This window comes from Electrophorus electricus, chromosome 12 (assembly GCF_041902795.1).
Source record: "Electrophorus electricus isolate QZ-2024a chromosome 12, ASM4190279v1, whole genome shotgun sequence".
Lineage (NCBI taxonomy): Eukaryota > Metazoa > Chordata > Actinopteri > Gymnotiformes > Gymnotidae > Electrophorus > Electrophorus electricus.
Window position 1 is genome coordinate 12,446,659 of NC_137508.1, and position 20,842 is coordinate 12,467,500.

At 45.9% G+C, this 20,842-nt stretch overlaps 1 protein-coding gene and 1 long non-coding RNA gene across 2 annotated transcripts in view; one reads left to right on the forward strand and one right to left on the reverse strand.

Moving 5' to 3' along the window:
- The first annotated feature begins 1,618 nt into the window (after positions 1-1,618).
- The window catches only part of LOC145660380 (uncharacterized), a 25,140-nt gene continuing 5,916 nt past the window's right edge, over positions 1,619-20,842 (forward strand). Inside the window, exons 1-2 of the mRNA XM_081725221.1 lie at positions 1,619-1,719; positions 18,554-18,722. Of these exons, the coding sequence (XP_081581347.1) occupies positions 1,670-1,719; positions 18,554-18,722 (219 nt within the window). The 5' untranslated portion in view covers positions 1,619-1,669. The remainder of the gene's footprint in view (positions 1,720-18,553; positions 18,723-20,842) is intronic.
- On the reverse strand, positions 16,061-20,208 carry LOC145660381 (uncharacterized). The gene is made up of 2 exons (XR_014126709.1): positions 19,996-20,208; positions 16,061-17,380 (listed from the first exon to the last, which is right to left on the reverse strand). It is a non-coding gene; the product is annotated as an uncharacterized LOC145660381 (long non-coding RNA).

Consider the following 20,842-nt stretch of genomic DNA (forward strand, 5'->3'; position numbering starts at 1 on the left):
TGGTATTTGCGGCGTCGGTCGTCAGAGCGATGTGCAAGCTCACCACAGGTCTGTGCCTGAGTTTACCAAAGCCATGAGGCATCACCATGCCTCGTGAGTTTATTAGGCTCCAGCGCACACAGGAAATCTATCCGTCATGTTACAAGCGGCGCGGGGCAATCGCGCTAAGCTGCTTGTGCGGGTGAGGTTGTAAATCCTGCATGGGAAACGCGCGAGCGGCAGGCAGGGGAGCACTAAAGGAAGCCCGCAGCTGACAGGACACGACGCTTCCCAGTGCTGAGCCTCCAAATGGGGAAGAATGCGTGGCGACAGCGGAGCGCGAGGCTCCCGCCACGGCTGTACAGGCCAGTATGCGAGACGCTACGATCTGCCGGGCGAGACCGGGACTGGGGCCCGCACGTTCACAGACCTCCATTGTTTCCTTCCAGTCCCACGCATCGCATTTCCACAGCTTTCACTCGTCACGGCGCCCAGGCAAAGCCGCGCATTCGTGCGTGTGCATCCGTGGGGGGTTCCGGTATAAATCGCTGGTGCCAGGCCAGGGTAATGCTACGTGAGATGCAATATGTGCATGAAACGCAGTCTGCTAAATTCTTGGAGAAATGTGCTGAGATGGAAAAGAAAGTTATGCACGAGTTAAGAGATACGAAATAACTTCCATGCACACAAACATGCACACCACAACCGACCCACACCTCCTCAGTTGCATTGTCTGTGGATACGGGTAGGCCCAGTTTTGGGGAGTGAGGGTATTGTACAGTAGATGGACATTTGCAGGGATCATTGCATAACCCTCAGGGCCCCATGCTAAAGCTATTTTCTCAACCATCACATTCGCCTCTCAACCACCATGGCTGTCATTCCATATTCTAAACAGCAGGCTTTCAAGTCAGAGCCATTGAGAATGGGTTTAGAGAAACATGGGGGACAGTTTGAATTTCCCCACACTGTTCCGGCCCCATGCCACACTGAGAGAGAGAGAGAGAGAGAGAGAGAGAGAGAGAGAGAGAGAGAGAGAGAGAGAGAGAGAGAGAGAGAGAGAGAGAAAAGCAAGAAAGAAACAGCAATAGCTAAATATAGATACACCAGTCAGCTCTAATTCACTGATATGTTATAAAACCCAAAATTATGGACATACACACTCACATCCGTGTGTATACACAAGCAGGCATTGCGTTCACACATGGCACACACATTGCATTCAGTCGGTTTGTTTCACTTATTAAACTGGAGATTATATTTCCAAAGATGGTGGGAATGAATGGCATTTATTATTTACTGATAGACGTAAAACTGAGAGAAAGAGAGGATTCCTAGAGGAATGCGGTGAACTATGGGAAACGTTGTCTGGGCAAAAACACCTCACACGATGGTTTCAACACAAACACCAGTGACTGGGATTATTTCAAAACTTTAATAAGTAACCGGGTCTGTGCCCTTATCTCCACAGTGTTTGACTGCTGTCTACAGCGTCAGTCATCAGACAAGGCCAGCAGAGTTAATGGGTTCGCTTCCAGCCAGGCAAGCCAGACCTGTGGAACTCTGTCATCTCCTTGCAGAAACAAAGACCAAGGTTCCTCTGGGAGCCCTTCAGTTACCTCTTTCTGCTTCACAGGGCCGGGGAGAGTGCTGCTTTCCCTCTCAGACCGCACTGCTTTTGGTTGACGAGATGACCGTTAGGGATTCGGCTGCTGGCCGGGGAGAACGGAGATTTACGAGGTATTTACGAGTATGAGCGAACGTAGGGCCCGAGCCGTATACTGTACACGCACAGACGTGAGGAGGGCGACTGAATGTGGGTGAGGTATGGGAAGGAATGCTACGGAATCGGGAGCATAAATCGCTGGTTTTATGATGGCACGTGTTAAGCGAGCATGAACAGAGCGTGTGTTGTACGCCGTCCACGCGTGTCCGAGGACGTGGCTTAATAGGTCTGGATTTGTATAAATAGCTGTGATGAGTGGCCGTGACGCATGTGCGTGCGCTCAGAGCAGATATCTAAACATAACTCACCGCGTTGCCATCTGTTGTTGTGCCACTCACCCCCCCCCCGTATGCGCTCAGTGGACCGTGCATGACTTGAGTCTGCACCACCAGGACTGTCACTGCTTCCAGCATACCTGAGCCTGGGCTTGGTGGGCGGGGCCCCATGGGAGGAAACTGGGCCGCCTCCTGATTGCCCCTCCCCCCACCTCCCACCCGAGCAAGCTCACACTCCTCTGTCTCCATCCCCCCCATCATCACCTCTCTGCCTCTCCCTTCATTCCACAGCGCTAACAATCAGCACATGGCCCCGAGTCTTCCGCCTGTAATTGGGGCTGGGATAGCTGTTGATTGTGATTGATGGAAGAGCCCAGCAGGGCCCAAGGTGGCTGCTTTCATCTCCTCCCTCCTCTCCGCCTTCCTCTATTGGTCCCCAGGAGTGGGCCCGGTGCATGCTGGGCGTCAGCGAGGGGGAAGGCAGTGTGGGGTTGGATGGGCGTGTACGGTTCAGGTGTCGTCGCACGGCTCTCCTGGAAGCCGCGCGGCATTAAATGCCGCTCTGTGTAAACTGCACCATTCCAGGATTTGTTAATGCAGGCTGATAGGGGCTCTGGCCACTTTACCAATAATCTGCATTTTTTTAAATGCCCAACCTCGCCCCCGTGCGGAATTATGCACACATGCACATACAGATACACACTCTTACTGTAAAACACCTAATGGCCTATTTTGTGATAAATGTGAATCAAAGCTTATTATATTGGGTTGCACACACTCTTAACTCAAATAATAAAAAGTAATAAAACAATGGAGTTCACACTCCATTCTGGCTCTAGCCTGTAACTCAGTATCACTCAGTATCAGTACCCATCTGCCTCTACCAGGCAGATGTTGTGACTCAACAAACCAGACCAGCAAGATTAATCACCATTATCCACCCCAGGCCTTAACCACAGCGCGCACGCACACGCGCACGCACACACACACACACACAAACATTAGTCACCTGCAAGATAAGCAAATGCACTATAGACCACAAATGACTTAACTGCTTAACAAACACAGGCAACTTTACCACCTAAACCACCGCACTCTGTACCTACCTGGAGAAACGTTAAATATCATTGTCATTTAACATAAAAGTTAACATGAGCTACAATCATGTATGTGGGTAAACGCGCTGCCTTGCGGCAACAGACTGTATGGAAACTGTCGACTGTCTCGTTACCGTTTGTTATGCAACACCTATGACAACAACGTTATTTGGGAGGCAAACGGAGATCGTCTCTCAGTAAAGATGCCACGACCTCGGCTGTTGTATTTTAAAATGGCCCAACAGATATATCATTAATATCCGACAGATAAATACGAACGTTGACTGCATAGCAATGTTGGGGGTTTATTTAGCAGTCACGTGACCAGGTCTCTGTATCCCTGCCCTCTATATTTAGCTGTCCTTTTTGTCATCGTCTCGCTGTCCCACCCACAGCAGCGGAGCGTAAATGTAGCGCACTGCCCTCCTTTTGCGGAGAGGCTGCGTGCTTTGTTAGAGTCGCGGGGCCCAGCACAAAGCAGCCGCAGATTTGGCCGAGGCGGCGATGTGATTCCGCTGTGATACAACAGCAGCGGGAGACATCAGAGAAACGGCTCCTTGATTGCAGACGAGCGTTTGGTCATTGCGTATGCGTGTGGTCCACGGTACGTGGAGAGTGCGTTCGTGCGTTTATGTGAGTGGACAAACGCGTGAATGTGTGTATGACTGATCACGCAGGTCTGCCGTGGTCTGGCATGAGTTGTGCATTTGTGCGTAAGAGGTAACATAGATTTAATGAAGACATTTAAGAAGCACATCAATATTACCGCCAATGACCGTTTCTACTTAGACCATTCAAAGGCCAACCCAGCAAGCTCTTTGGCGTCACTGGTTGATTGAACGCATTTATTACACATCACAATTAAATATATATTTATCGAACTTAGGAGCAGCGAAATAGTTAGAGAAAGTGACGGCACTGACAGTTTGAAACGGTAACAAATATGGTTTTATTTTGTGATAGAAGTGTAGTAAAATAAAAATACTGATAACCACATCTCTTGTGACACACACACGCACAGGAGGTGTGGCACAATCTCCTGTTAAAACAAAGCATAAACATATTGCATAATACTTTATCACCACAGGCCACTCTTAAAGTCTTTCTTTTTCCATGCTCTATTCCCAATGCAGAAGCTACCAGCAATACCACTGATTGCTTCTGGGAATATGTACCACACAGAGTGAGCACTGGAAATTCCCTTTACACACACACACACACACACACCCTGCAAGCTCACCCTCTTCTAAGGAATCCCTGTTTGCGCTGTGTGAACACATGAGCTTTGCCTGAATGAGGAAGGAGAAAAACATGGAGAAAGATGTCTTGTAATTATCGTAATTAAAAGGACGAGATTACAAGTAAAGACAACAGTCTTCATGTGTGACTCACTCTATGTTGGTGTTCTTTTCCCTGGCTTTTTGTTTGCTGTCTCCTCCGTCAATGGGGAGGCATACATGCGTGGTGGAGCGTGAGACTTGTTTTGTATCTCCAGTGGAAGTTAGCTTTAGGCTAGGCAAAGCATCCAGCTGTTTTCAGACTCAGTAGACCACTGCCTGGCTACACTGCCACTTAGTACAGTTGCAGCAAAGGCCTGTGATCAGAGAGTCTTAAACACTGTGATTAACTGTAAACACAGTTGCGCTTGCACACGCACATACACTCAGATATATTCATACACATACACACACACACACACACACACACTGAGAGAGTACACTCCTGAATGGAACACTCTACCATGGGGTCTAAAAGAAGGTGACACTCATGGTTAGCTGGTGAGCTCATCAGCACTGATGAACAAGTATTGGTGGTCAGAGCTCTTCCGAACGTCCTCCTTTATGAGATTAACTGTCGTCTGACTGTTTGGTGTGCAAGGAAGCATCCTTACTTAAAAATATGGTAATTAAATGTACGAACTATATAAATATATAGGTGTTTCACGCCATTCAGACACAATGGGGTCCATGTTCTGTGTACTACGGATGTTTGTAGATGGGTTTTTAGGTTATGTATGCCTGCAGTTTCGTTTACTCTGCCTTTATCAAAGTTTATGGCTCAGCGGGCTGAATGGATTTCAATGGGATCGTAAGGTGATATCTCTGAACGACCTATAAACCCAAAAAACGTGTACCGGTGGCTTGCATCAGAGCCGTGCCACTATAAGCGAGTTGACATGAGAGCACTATTGTGAAATCTGAGTTTGCGTGTTTTGGCTCTGTGCACGGGTTGCTTTAGACTGGGATTTCCCAGCTTTTGATTAAAAAAGAACAGAACCTGTAGGGAAATAAATTTAAATCCACTGAAGCAGTGTAGAGTTATGAGGCATCAAATATTATATAGAGGGGAAAGCTGTGGTAATGGCAATAATTAACATTTCTGAGTCATATTGCCAATCGCAACAAAAGAGAAATCAAATTGGTCTGGGGAGCAGCTTTCAGTGGAACTCTAAATGGAAAAATAGATTCTTGAGAAATGAAGCTTCAACTAATATATGCTAATATTAAATGCGTTAAAACTACTCTTCGTGCCTGTACAAATAGTTTAAATTTTATTTCAGTTTCTTTCCATACCATTGCACAAAGGCAAATCTCCAAATGAACTAAGGGAGAATTGTAACCCTAATGCTAATTTTCAAACCCACGACAGCCAAGCTGAGCAGTCTTTGCAGAGACATTTGGATTGGGTTCATGTGCCTCTCTGTGTTTTAGCTGTAATATAAGTAGACCAAAATTGCTTATTCGTTCATTATAGATGAGAAATACCTGGATTTCAATCCAGAGTTCCCACTGTCCTCTGCAAGGTGAACAAGGCGCCATGGCGACTGACCTCACATTCCCGCCGACACTAAGTACAGACTGTGGAAGAAAATAAGAACCTTTGGCATGAACTGAAACATGAGCTGTGATTGGTGGGTGTCAGTGTGACATGGTTTGTGATTGGCGAGTTGGCAGGCTATAATTTCTTAGTGCAAATGTACAGAAGGATGTATAAAGAGGGACAAATCACCACAACATCCAGGGGAGATGCAGATCTGGTGTCTAGTTTCTCTTATGCTGACCATTTGGAGATTTGCAGCCGCACAGATCCCAGATCAGTTTCTGCTATCAAACCTGAAATTGAAAGTAGCCCATGGAAGAAGCATTATAAGGAGTGAAAGACATCTTTATCTGATCTTCCCAGCCAAGTTAAGGGTGTCTCTCTTTTGTATGTTAGCTACACAGATTTGTTCTACTTAAACTTAGAAATACATCCAGATGTGTGTTGGGGTTGGAGTGCATGTAAGAATGTATGAGAGTGACTTATGGACAGACAAGACTGAGACTGAGTATCCGAGTTATGACTCACTCTGGACCCAGACGCAGCAGGGTAATTAGAATCAGAGAACAGCCTCTAAGACCTGGGGCTCCACTCACAAAGCAAGTCAGAGTAGGAGGTTATGGCAGTTTCACCTCCATAAAACAGCCTAGACCATCACTCCTATGATGCTGTATGCAAACCACTCATGACAAGCTTTACTGCATACCTTTTGCACAGCACAACCTAGGAAATGAACGATGCACATGTATATGTTTGTGTGTATGTGTTATCTAATATTCATTTACAAATTAGCAGACCTATCACACTTTTGATTTACTTTGAATCTGTTTCATAGCATTTGTATGAGCTCTGCTATCCACTGTCACCAAAAGAGGCTTAGGTCTGCTCCTTCCAAGGTTTTGAATGTTTTCTTTCCAAAATTTCTTCCTTATGCCCCAAGAGGTTTTCTTCGCTGGTGTTGCTTTTGGCCTGAGCATTGTGGGTCTAGACCTGGTTCCTGTAAAGCTGCTCTGAGACAATGCCTGTTGTTAATAGTTCTGTATTGTAGTTTAAGAGCAGAAGTAGACCAGAGAATGCCATTTGTGCTCAAGAATAGCTCTTCTATTCAACATTGTAGCCTTGGAATAGGCTCACACACATAGCAGAAAAGAGAACTGAGCCTATCAGGGGACATGGAGGAATGTAACCAAACAAGATACACACCATGAAGATGGCAGCAAAAAACACACACTCAACTCTAAATGAACAGCACTAAAACATTACTTTTAAGTTTGCAGGGAGGTGTGGTGCATTCTGGGAGTCTTCGCCCTGCTCCTCTCTACTTCCTACAGTCCAGTGGCAGATGCAAAAAAACCAAAACTGAACAGTGTGTGTGTGTGTGTGTGTGTGTGTGTGTACATGCACATTTGTGTTGGTTGAAGAATCGGAAACCTTTATCCAGCTCGATTGTGAGATGGCACTCCAGCTGCACTCCTCCTGCACTCTCCCTTTAGTGTGGTGCTCCACCTGTCTCCCTCTCATACTGGGTGGATGTTCGCTTTGATGACTGGGTGGAGGTGGACAGAGAGGGCACTGGGGAACAGAGAAGGTTGTCAGGGCAGCTTTGATTCCTGCATGCATGTGAAGAGTCTAAACATCCCTCACTGGGCTGGAGGGTGATCTGTAGCAGCAGGTGAGAGAGAGAGAGAGAGAGAGAGAGAGAGAGAGAGAGAGAGAGAGAGAGAGAGAGAGAGAGAGAGAGAGAGAGAGAGAGAGAGAGAGAGAGAAGAAAAGAGAGTGATCTTAAGTAGATTAAGGATTTAAAAGCTGACAGTGGACACAAATACATGGACACACACACACAAGCGGAAATAGTCCTGAGGGAGCGCATGAACTTGAGAATAAAAAGCTTTCCATGGAAAATGACGTCATAATCACTATACAGTCAAGCATTACTCACAGACACGCGCACTGTTGATGTGCACTCTTTTTGCAAAGCCCATACATGTGCATGGTAAGTGTGTCAAGGTTAGCGTATCTGACTGAAATTAGATCAGTTCCACTTTATGTCATGCAAAGTTAAAATGTCCCTGTGAGGCTCTGTAAGGCAATAGCCATAGCAGAGGGTCGCAACCATAACAAAAATGGCTGCAGGGGAGAGAGAGAGAGAGAGAGAGAGAGAGAGAGAGAGAGAGAGAGAGAGAGAGAGAGAGAGAGAGGGGTAAGTAAAGGGAGAGAGGCTTACTAAAAGCGCTAAAACACTGTGGCTATTGTCTGTTTGCCTTGGTTAATATTTTAATAAAGAAGGAACATACTTGCATCCTCACTGAAACCACTAACTATAGACAATGGTCCTACAGTACACACACACACACACACACACACGAGATTATACCTATTGCAATTACAGCAGGTCTACTGTGTAAAAATATTTAGCACCCAAGAAATGATATATTATTTATATGGGCAGTAAGTGTTCATTTGAATACAAGCTTCTATATAACATCTATGCTATGGCTACTAGAGAAAAGGATCTGTATAAGTATACATTAATAAAATAAAAAGTAACAGTTTCTAAATGAAAGTACAGATAGTTCAACCTGCCTGGCGTTTCGACCGGACGCTCTTCCGTTAGTGCTCTACTGACTTGCAAAAATTTCTAGAGATTTTAATCACTTTCTTTCTATGTATGTTTATGTGGGGGCAATCAGATTTCCCTTGGGAATTGATAAAAATCAGTCATCAAAGGTAGTCAGCAGTTAACCTGAAGCATGGGTTGTGTCGCTTGTCATAATTTCTTCAACATGTTCATACTTACAGTCTACTTAGGGAACGGGGATAAATTAATAATTTGCCCTTGCACAGTCCCAACATGTCGGCACTATTTATGATATGATGGGAGTCAGCAGGGTGGGGACGCGTCAGCCTCTCAGGCTGCAGCGCTTATGTGCAGGGTGTTGAGTCTTATGGGACAGCCTCGGGTATAGTCCTCCCGTACGTTCTCGCAAACTAGCTGCAGCCTTTTGTATCCCCGCCCCCCGATCGCTGGCACCCAGGTGTGGCGTGGGAGCTGATTGGCTCACAGCCTGGGAGCCGAAATGCTGAACTCCTTACAGCGAGGATGGGCATGTCCAGTCTTGGAAGCCCACGGCACTGCGCGGTTGAACATTTTCCTGCCCCGACACATCTAATTTCACTCATTAGATAATTGTCGTGCCCTTTATGTGTTGAAATGTAAGCTACAATAAAATACTGAAATGTGTCGTGGAACAGGCCTAAGGGGTTTGAGTTGCCTACCGATTTAAGAACTTCTCCTCGACCTAGGATTAATGGCATTCATTCTGAAAGCATAAGGACAGACCTTGGATTTCTTATATTGCCCACTAAAGGCATTTTCCATTTAATTCTAGTCATGCTGTTTATTTGTTTTAGCACGCAGTTGGATAGCTCAGTGCTACACCAGACTACTTGGTAAACTTCCCATTTCAGTGAGTTACACAAAAGCTAACAACTTAAAAAAAAAAAAAAAAATCACTTGGTTGTTTTTAAAAGAGGTATTGGTGTGCCAACTTTTCTTTCTGTTCTGCTTCACTGGAGGGAACTTGTCTTAGCTCTACCTGGTAATGGCTGCCACACAAAGCTCTTTTGTGAGTCTGTTGTTTGAGGGCACCTGAGATAAAGAGGATAAGACAAAGAGGCTTGATACAGCAAGTATATCATCTCCCGGGGTTATCCGTTGGGACTGTTTCTTTATTGCATGGCGGGTTATCTGTGATGAGTGCAAAGGTCAAGTTTGTATCTAGGTATCTTTGCAGTGAACCTTTAAGCACCATTCAGGGTCAAGAGCAGGCCTGGGCCACTGTGTTATGCCAAGACTGGTGATCCAAGACTGGTGATCTAAGAATGCTAACTGCAGGCATACAGTTTATGGGCTATACAGTGAGCACATGTCCCTCTTAATGTACTTGTGGGAAGGCATGTGTACAGTACAGTGGTCCTAAGTGCTCTCAGTATAGTGGTTCTCACCCCAGCACCTACTGCACTTGCATGGCTTCTTGATCTTCTCTCCTTTTGCACACCTGATTCGACACATAAAATGCTCAACAATTAGCTCCTAATTTGCTAATCATTAGTGTGGGAGTGGAGGATATACAAGACTATACAAGACTGGACTCATCTCATGTGCCTCGTGTCATAATTAGCAGGCATGTGGTTAAAACAAAGCAGACAGTTCTTAGTGGGTATTTCTGACAGTCCAGTGTGCACAGGGCATAGCACACATAGTCACTTGATCTAGGGAAAGTTAAACAGATATGACTAAAGATTGAGAATTGTGAAGGGTTTAAGGCTTTGGTGACTTTGGCATTACAGAAAATCAAAGCAGGGAACTTTGTGCCTCACGCATGAACTCTCAGAGCACGGACAGTGAGTGGCTCACAAGAGTGCTTAAAGATCAGTGGTGTGTGTGTGTGTGTGTGTGTGTGTGTGTGTGTGTGTGTGTGTGTGTGCGTGAATGTGTGTTGCATCAGTAAGACACGCTACCTGATGTCTTCTCCAGCTGTCCGAGTTGGCCAGGGGTTTGTGGGATACGTTGCTTTAAGCCGCATTCCTCCACTCTCTCTGCTAACTTCAGAGCATGACATAAAAAATACAACATGCATAAAATGAACACATGCTTGTGTGCACACGTGTACTAGGCCCGCAGTTGTTTGCATGAGAGGGAGAGAGGGGCAAGAGAGACTAAGAAATGGAGAAGAAAAGAGAGGGAGAGAGAGAGAATGTCTGCTAATGCATCTTTATGGAAGATTTAACTTCCTCACTTGTTAATACACTACTTGAATTTCTGCAAGTTTCATGCCAAACAAAAACGAAATGTTCCCTCTTACCTAAAAGTTGCTGCTTTGTGCGTTAATGTTTGTACTGCACATTTTCTACCTAATGGTTAGATGGTAGCAGATTTATGGAAGACAACCAAACTGTCACGACCCCTCTGGCCTGTCCCTCTCATCCCACCCCTCCTCCCAGGACGGTCACCTCCCGAGGTCCAATTAAAATGACTCAAATCCTCACAAAAGCTCACGTTACAGCCAGGCGGAGGAAGCTAGTGTTTCAAAACAGGCGGGGGAAGGGAAGAAGGAGAAGGCCTGGACGTGACGCATTGGAGGCTGGGTAACAGAAGACGCCATCGCCGCCTGCGCGGGGGCTGGGAGGAGGGTGGTGGGGGAAGACAAGAACTTCTGCCTATTCACGCTCCAGGGCGAGGATGATGAGGAGGAAGAAGATTGCACTATATCCCACAGACAGATCACAGAATACACTGATAGAGGAATTCTGTGCTGATTGAGATGTAGCTTATTTGAATGTCAAAGTCGTTTGACATTCATGGTACCCGATGAATGTTGGAAAAGGAGCAGAAGTGGTGCCCAGGCTGCGCTGCTGGGCTCAGGATATGTTCTGGAGCGTTAAGGGGCACCGCTGACTCTGATTCTCATTATAAGATTCAAAGCAGTCGTATCCTGGCAATCTTGTGGTCGGCGACACCATTCCTGCTTCTCCACTTCAAGCAGAAAGAATTCCCAGCCTGGAGCACTCAGCCTCTGGAGCACTCAGCCTCACAGTGGCTCATTTACAGTTTGGAGACCCAGTCCCACCACCACATGCAGAATTCCCGACACCACTACAAAGAAGATCAAATCCCAATGTACAGAATTCCTACCGCAAGCAAGTAAGAGATATTTTTTGATGGCGTTCAAATATATCCTCAGTATCACACTTGGATCTAAAAAAAATGTTGTTTTTTTTTTTCATGTGCAACCAGTAAAAAAAAAAAAAGACCACATGGATACAATTTTCCTAGTTAAGGTAGGGGCTAATTTCAGATTCGGTCATGGGCTTTTCACAAAACAATGTATTATGGCCATTATGCTACTTACAGTGTGAGTGCAGTTGTTTACCCCTGGTGTGAGGCCGAGAGGCTCGACGCCTGTAGTAGTTTCAGGCTGTGTCCTAGGCTGGCCTTCTCAGACCTGTCAACCCTGCATTCAGTGGGCTCTCTCTCCTCCCTTCACTCCTCTAATTACTTAACAGCAAGCAATCAGCCATAATTGGCCCAAATGACCATGCGTTCGGCGCTGGCCTGAAATAGTCCATTAAAAAAATGTTATTTGCAGAACAATGTGACTGACAGGTCCTTGCTCACGGCAGGCTGCTCTTGAAACCGTCTACATAGGGTCTCATTTTTTTATTTGGGCGCTTCATATGCACAGCCTGCTGTGTGTGTGTGTGTGTGTGTTGGAGGGGAGTGTGTGAGCCACAGGCTCAGTGTGCGGCACATTCTCTCTGTGTTGATGACAAGTTTCAGAGCTGTAGGACCACGAATAGTATCGTGTTTAGAAGCGCTTTTAGAAGCGTTCACGCAGCATGAGAGCTCCACCTAGTGGTGGGTGTTTTACTCGTCAGCCTCGTCCATCGCCAGCCTCGATCAACAGGCTGACTTGTGTTATTTGAATAAATACTCTTAAAATAATTATTTTAAGACACTGGGTGCCTGCACACTGCCGTGGGACACACGGGAGATGCTGAACAGGTCAGGAGAAATGAGCATGCATGTGTGACTGACTTTTGGAAATCTCGAGTGATCCATGGCCAAAGGCATTGGGAGGACTTGGAAACAAATGACTAAGGAGGAAATGGACATCCATCAGCAAGCAGGTAACACCACATACCAGTCACCACATTTAGCTGACACACTCCTGTCCACACCTGAGTATGCTCACACACACACACACACACACACACACACACACACACACACACACACACACACACACACACACACACACACACAGACACAAACTAAGCCTAAACTAGTCAGACATGCCAGTCAACTGTTCTACCTTAAGAGCAGATTCTGTATGAGCTGAACTGATTGAGTGTCTACAGTGTTGTTTTGCAGGCCTCTGTGTTTGCGTGTGTTTGCAGTACAGAGAAAGAAAAATAATGTATGCACAGAGGAATAGAACATTTTTCTCAGTCCATCCCCCAGCAGACCCACACACACACACAGACCCACACACACACGCATGCACGCACACACACACACACACACACACACACACACACACACACACACACACACACACACACACACACTGGACATGCTGTGCTGACCTCTCATTAACACTGCAATCATAAGACACACAACCTTGCAGACTGCTGGGAGCACACAAGCCCAGCATAAATAAACCAGGAACTACTCTAGACCGTGGCGAACGGAGCAGAGGAGGGAACTTTGGGGGGTGGGGGTTGGGGGTTGGTGCACAGCAGGGCGGGCGGGCGGAGGCCCACGTTAACGGCTCGCAGCTGACTTTCTTAACTCACTCGATATGATTTATACCTTGAAACCTAAACAGCAATCATATCTGACCAGGTCTTCTGAATCCCTATTTGCAATGGGATCCCAACGGAAGGAGAAGAATTTTCTCTGGCTGGCAAAGTTAACGAATATCATGTGACTGGCCGATGTTGATGTTGTTGTGAGATCACTATAGGTCCCCCATACACTCCATGTTTCTGTATGTGTATGTACAGTCGAGTACTGGGTAGTAACATGGGTACTGCTATGACTTCCTCTGCCTGTTTCCACCACAGAAGCCAAGCCGCGGGATCTGGCTTGCCCCGGCACCAGGGTCCGGTGTGCTCTGGCATCCTGGTGTCCTCGGCTGGCCAGTGTGGCCCTTTGCGGAAGAAGTGGCGCCTGAGTGTGGCAGCTCCTGCCTCCCAGGGCTGAGCAGGCTTGGCATGGCCCCACACGCCACTGCAGGGGAAACCACACGGCAGGGCCAGAGCGCTAGGCTCCCCGGGTCAGTGGCAGGCCCCGGGCATTAGCCCAGCTAGCGCCCAGCGCTGACTGATGCCGTGCTCTGGCTGAATGGGGAATAGTGTCCACACCCTGGGCTGCGGTTTTCAAGCACACACAAATAGCCACAGTCATGAGTGTACATTCTCTCTGTCTTTCTCTCTCTCTCACACACACACACACACACACACACACACACACAAACACAGACACACACAAACACAGACACGCACATTTTCTTGCTCAAGCGTGTTATGGAAAGTTGTTAAGCAGAGGAGGTTAGGGAGACAGGAAGGTCAGACTAGATAGGTTTTCTGTATGAGGGTCTCGTGTGCATGCTCTTGTAAACCTGTTACCTAATCCCACTATTAGAATTTCCCTTATTCTACTGCCAAAACCTGCAGCTTCATCTGTCCCCCACACAGAAAGATAGGGAGTGAGGGAGTGGGGGAGACAGTTATTCACCAAGGAGGAAAGGCATGGATAGTCATACTGAGAGAGAGGCGAAGAAAAGAAAGAGCAGGATGATGTCCATTTACACTCATTGGCTGTCTTCCAGGAACATTCTGTACCATTCATACGGACGGTGAGGAAATGGAGTATACATTTCTACACGCCTCATAGCCCAGGCCTGCCTGCACACACACACACACACACACACACACACACACACACATATACACATGCTTGCACAAACCCTTGCTCTGTACATGACTCACCATGGTTAAACATAACCAGCTGCTCCGTGCAGCCCAGTGGCCTGCTTCCCTTCCATCCAGAAGGAAGAGATGGGCACAGAAACTCATGACAGAGGAAGGAGGGAGAGACAGAGAGAGAAGTCACTCTTCTTTATCTACACTCCTCTTTCTCCCCTTCAAGCGGCAAGTGTCCAGTCAACAAGTGTAAGGATACCTGTATTTCAGTTGTAGCCTCTTTTAAATTTAATGCAGACCCATTTGTTGCCAGAGCAAAACATGATTAGAACTGTAGTGCCACTGAGACGATGATAAACTGTAGCTTCGCACCACAGGGAGGGATATGTTATAGTTTGTAGCAGAAGTGAACTGCACTGATGTGGAATCTGTGCTGGACTGAATTAAACCTGGTGTGGAAACTTTATGGGAAGCGATGTCTGTTCCAGTCCCGCTCCTCCGACTCCCGGCTCTGATTAATTCAGGAGTCCGAGGTGGGGGGGGGGGGGGGGGTCAACAGTCTGTCCTGTCATCGTCATGTGTGCTAGCACTGCGGATAGCGCCAGACAGTTTGATCCGACCAAGCGTGTTCTGTTCGGTAATGACACAGTTAGCGCTATGAGAACACAAACATGGCCCATTATAAAAACGCACCGGGGGATCCCTCCTGTGCCACCCCCCCTAACTGAACCAGGCCTGTTACCCACACCCACAAACAGCACACAGACCCATTTCCATTTTCCGTGTTCTTTCATTCCCCAACTCTCTTCTCTCTCCTTTTTTTCTTTACAGTTATGGCAGTTATAGCAATCACTTGTGTTTTTCATAATGGCTCAGTGATTTGCAGAGCTGGAGTTGAGCCTGCCTTCACGTTCGTGCAGCTGCTTAAAGTGCGCGTTGAACAGTAACGGGGAATAATGTGGCCAGTTGTGGGCGACCTGGCTGGCTGAGCCCTTCACGCCTGGACGCAGGGCCTCTGGGAACGATGCAGTTCTGCTAACTGTGGGCAATCAGAAGCCATGGGGGAGCATTCTAGAGCATGACAGGACCACAAACACCACTCATGAACTGGCATGAATTACCTTAACTCAAAACTAATAAATGAAGTGCATTTCTAATTTTCGGAGGGTTGGCGAAGCGGATGTGTGTGTGTGTGTGTGTGTACACCCAGGACACATATAGTCAAGTGTACAAAAGCTTGGAAAGCCTCAGGAAATGAACAGGAAATGAAATGGGTGTACAAAATCAACTGACAGAGTATCACCTCTTAAAGTGTATGAACTGGTATAACCTATTTTCCTAAGGGGAAATAATGGAAATAAGTTGTCTGGTGCAGGCGTAAGGAACATTAAACCACACAGATCACTTTTAATTAAGCTGGAAGTACAGTGGAAAAAATAAACCTTTCAGCATGAGAAACAGCATTGCTTTTTTTTTTTTTTTTACAGAGTAATGTCATGTACCGCTAATATTTTCAGCTGTTGACTTAGCAATTACTTTATCCTGATGTCAGCACGTGTTTGAGAGGGGAAGTATGGGTCCTGTTTGGGTCTCTGTGTAATCTGAAGAGCTAAACCCATACAGCAGCTGGGGGAAATGAGCTGGCTCCAGGGTGCCAGTTTAAGGCTTAGAAGGTTAAGGTGTCAGTTTATTTGCATTTAAGTACAAAGTTTGTGTGTGTGTGTGTGTGTGAGTGTGTGTGTGTGTGAGAGAGAGAGAGAGAGAGAGAGAGAGAGAGAAAGGAAGAGAGAAAAAGAGAGAAAGAGTGCAAGTGAGTGATATTGGGGCAGTAAGGCAACTTCAATCATACAGTTGTGTGAAAAGTAATTGAAAATCCCCTGGGTCATTCTGGTGGAAAGTGAAGGAGTGTGTGTGTGAGTGTGTGCATGTGTGTGTGCATGTGTGTGTGCGTGTATGTTTGCGGGTGTGTGTGTGTGTGTGTGTGTGTGTGTGTGTGTGTGTGTGTGCGCGCGCGCGTGTGTGTGTGTGTGTGTGCGCGCATGCGTGTGTCTGATCAGAGCGAGTCTGTGCAGGCGTTTTGGCCAGGATATGAAGTATAGGCGTGGTGAAAATCGTGATGAATTGTGTTTTAGTCAAACAGAACTATAAACATGGCAGAGGTTGGATGGTTCAAATCATGCTTGTGACTGTGTTTCGCCCCAACTCATTCTCCAACTGCCTGATTTGAATGAACTCTCATGACTTTTCTATGGCAATATTCTTTTCTTCTCCTCAAAGCACATTATTTCACCCTGAAGGCTCTTTAGGTAGATTGCTGCAGTCATTTTGTTTTGCACGAGATCCATTCTGGTTAAGTGTGTTATGCTAAGAGATACTGACACGCATGTACACACACACATGTACTGATGGCTACATCCTATTCCATCCATGGTAGCCTGGGAGGAGCAACTTTTCTATTTTCTTTTCCCCAAGAATCATTCAAAGACACTTAAAACTATTCCAGATGGACAGTTGCATAAAAGAGTGCCATTGTTGTATCAGGGCGAAATGAAGTCGACTCTAATTCGGTGGCCTCCTGGTTGATGAGGCGTCTGGAGACTGTGCCCTTGTAGATGGGACCGAAGAGCAGGTCTCCGTCTTTGGGAGGATATTACTTCTTTATTACTGCCAGCCGGAGCCTAACAGCATGAACAGCTCAGGGTGGTAGCGAATGCTGACGCTTGTTACGTAGCCATCGTATCCAGGGTGATGGGGAACAAGGTTCCCTCACAGGTCACTTCGTCCTCGTGCTTGAGGTGCTAAACCATCATTGGAACGGGCCTCAAGAAAAGGCCCTGGGGTGACGAATTGCACGTCTGCTCACGCTATCGGAGCGCTCGCAAAACTGTCAGGCGGGAAGCGGGCGTGGGCGTGATGTTGAGGAATGCCCATTATTCATCCCCTGACTTCAGCACTCCAGCGCCGCATCCGTTCTGTTCCGCCACTGGGAGCCGCTGGGAGAACAATAGGGAGATGATTAACAGAACCTTCTTCTGATTAGCTGAAGTATAAACTACAGATGAACTGGAACACGCAGTGCCGGTTAATAAAATGAAAGTAATTTGAAAATTGTGTGGAAGTGAGACCTCAGAGAGGAAATCGAATGGTCCTGTCTTCTGTGTTGATATATTTATATATTTTTACGTGAATTCAATACTAGATTCCCCCATATGTATAATTACTTCTGCATTGACCACATTAGACTGAATTCCTTTGCTTTTTGGCCCCTTGAGTTGACATAACTCAAGACAAGATTCCCAGGAGAGACCTGGCTAATCCAAAAAATAAGGAACAACTGGGCATCACAGGGTGAATTGTGTGATAGGCCTGGCCAGTGTCACATTCACATCCTGCCTAACACACACACACACACACACACACACACACACACACTCACACACACACTCACACTCACACAGCTGGGGTGGATCATCTCTCTAGAGTGTAAATTTCCCACACATAGAAACAGCCTTGTCTTTTATCTGTTTACATCTCTAAAATCAAATGTTATCCTTTCCATCTCACCTATCAATGGCAGTGTGGGGTGAAGGAGATTTTATGATGTGCGCACACAAACATGCTAGAACATGTTCATTTTTCCCTGGGTTACATTTTATCTATTAATACACAACAAAGTAAAGGTAGCAATAGCTCCATATGCAGATGTCTCCACACACACAATCAAATGAAAATCTGTTTACATAAACATTAAGCAAATAACAAACATTAATCAAACTTTGCAATAGCATATGCACATTGCACACATACACACACACACACACACACACACACACACACACACACACACACACACACTCAATGATTCATTTTCTACTTGTGCTATTATAAACAGGAAATAGGTTATTTTTCATACAGCATTTAGCTTTAGTCCTTGAGATTCATACTACAGTGAAGAACAATTAGACATGGGTGGCTAAGCCCTAAAATTACACACTCATCCACAAAACTACACAAACATCTACAAAACTACACAGGCATCTACAGAAACTGCCTCTTTCCACGCCTCAGCTCTTTCATGGTAGCCTGCCATGAGCGGGTGCATCTGTGTGTGTGTGTGTGTGTGTGTGTGTGTGTGTGTGTGTGTGTATTTGTATTTTTATCTCAAGGATGCTACAAACACTTTTGCGGTTCCTGGAGCAATTTCCCACATGGCTGAAGACCAACGCTTGCTGCTCTGCTGTTCGGCCAAGCGCCGTCCTGGACGTGGTCATGTCTTGGCTGTCCTGCACTGATCTCACTGCCCTCTCCGTGCGGCCTGAGACGCACGCCCTACAGGTACGTAGACTTGAATGGCGGCTCGCGGTTATGGCGTTTCCAAGCCGTGATGGGGCATGCATGTTGCCATGCGCTACAAAGGCTTCCCGGATCAGTTAGAGGTGCAGTTAAAACACCTGAAGGGTATGTTTGAAGCGAAGGCCGTTTTAAAGCGAGTGCTGTTGATCTCACTCATTGTTGTCAGTTTAAACCCCACAGGTGTCTGACTCATGGTCATTGTTCTTGTTCTAGTGCTGTTAAGACTGTTTTGATTAACTTCACATGAGTCAGCTGTGTGTGGACAAGTCGTTAGTTTTATAAATGGCTTTGGCTCTACGTTGACATCTTTATACAAAGGTTTAATCTTTAGGAATAAAATAGAGGACATAAATGTTTACTCTGTTCATTCTCGCTGAAAAAAAAAGGCGGGGGGGGGGGGGGTCATTACGTTATTATAACCTCAAGTAATTTTGAAAGAATCACAATTCACTATTGGCTATACTCAAATCTTCATTACAACTGATGTTAAGTTCACTTAAGACTACACCATGTCATATTTGTCAGACAGCAAATACACAGTATCTACCAGTGACTCAAACAAAAATATGTTTGAGTAGGTGTTTGAAGGCCATCACACAGAGCTTTATGTTCCACCTATTGTCCCAGAATGAAGAAGGAATAATTTATCACTCAGTATCTTTTTTTTTCTCTTCCTGATCCACCTTTAACTTTCATGTGTCTATGTGAAGCCCAGCAGAGTGTGTTGGTAACTAATGCCCTGCCCCCAGATTAAAATCAAGAGGGCACACAGTAATCAGCAGCCTGTCAAACAACAAGCTATTTGCAGCTGAGTTTGATGTGCTGGTGCACATTTTGATTTTTACATTTCTGGAATGACCCACCAAAAAAGCCCCACAGTTACTCTTTTACACATGCCAAAACACATGTACGAGCACACACACACACACACACACACACACACACACACACACACACACACACACACACACACACACACACAGGGAGAGAAAGAGAGAAAGAGAGGCTAAATTACACACATATGACAAAGTTCCTCTTTCTGAAGGCTTTGTGTGTAAACAGTACATCTTGGCTGCTCTCTTGACTCTCTTTGTCATCTGCATTGCGTGACTGTGTTTGGTGGCTGAATGTGTGTGAAAAGCCACGCAGCCATCAACAGGCTTTCTGATTTTGATCAGTCCTAGTATATTTTCATACGTACACCACTCATTAATGTATAAACCAGACATCAAATCCGTGATCCTCCAAAGCTTACCTCTCAGTAAGATCTCCGAGGCTTTCATTTGAAGTGGAGAGCTAATTTCAGTGCAGTGCGCTGAAAAATATTTTTCAAGCTTATTTGACCGTTGACTTGATTTACTACCTTCATCTTGTATCTTAAAAAAAATATGCCCTTGCAAACAAAGAGGCTCTGTGTAAGACGTACAGATTACTGTTAACCCAGACAGGGAAAGAGTAAGATACTACAGACAAGCATGAATATAACTGGATATTAGAAAACAAAAGAGTTCCAGCATTGCCTAGCAACAGGACACCAGTTTCTCTAAGCTTATCAAGCATACCTGATCTGGTTTCTGAGCATTTGTGTCAATCAGAGCGCACTTTGAGGCAGGCAGTCTGAGGCTGCGTCTGAGAAGACAACATAACCAGACCCCAAAGTCCAAGCCTACAATGAGCTCAACGAGAAGTCTTTGTTCAGCTTGGTAGCCAGTTATGTACTTTTGTCTTGGTGGGTCTGTGCCAGGAAAATCTATTTTTGTGTGTTTTTGCACTAATAACTGTGTTGGAGTCAAATGTTCCATCAGTGGAGAATGCATGAATGATGTAATTGTGTTTAGTGAAGTTTTCTTGTCAAAGCATCGGATCAATAAAGTACAGGGCAGCAGGGCAGGCTATATTGGGTGCATAAGTGCAGATCAGAGCAGGCCCAAAAGCCTGTGATTTATGAGCTAATGTCCTGATTGTGGAGCTGGGGAATAAGGGAATGTTGAGATCAGTGTGTTGTGTCATTGCATGGATTTTTATCCAATAAATGCTCAGGTTTGGGTGATTTTTGCTTGTTGCTTTCATCTGGCTGTGTGTCACAAAGCTCAAATTTCTAG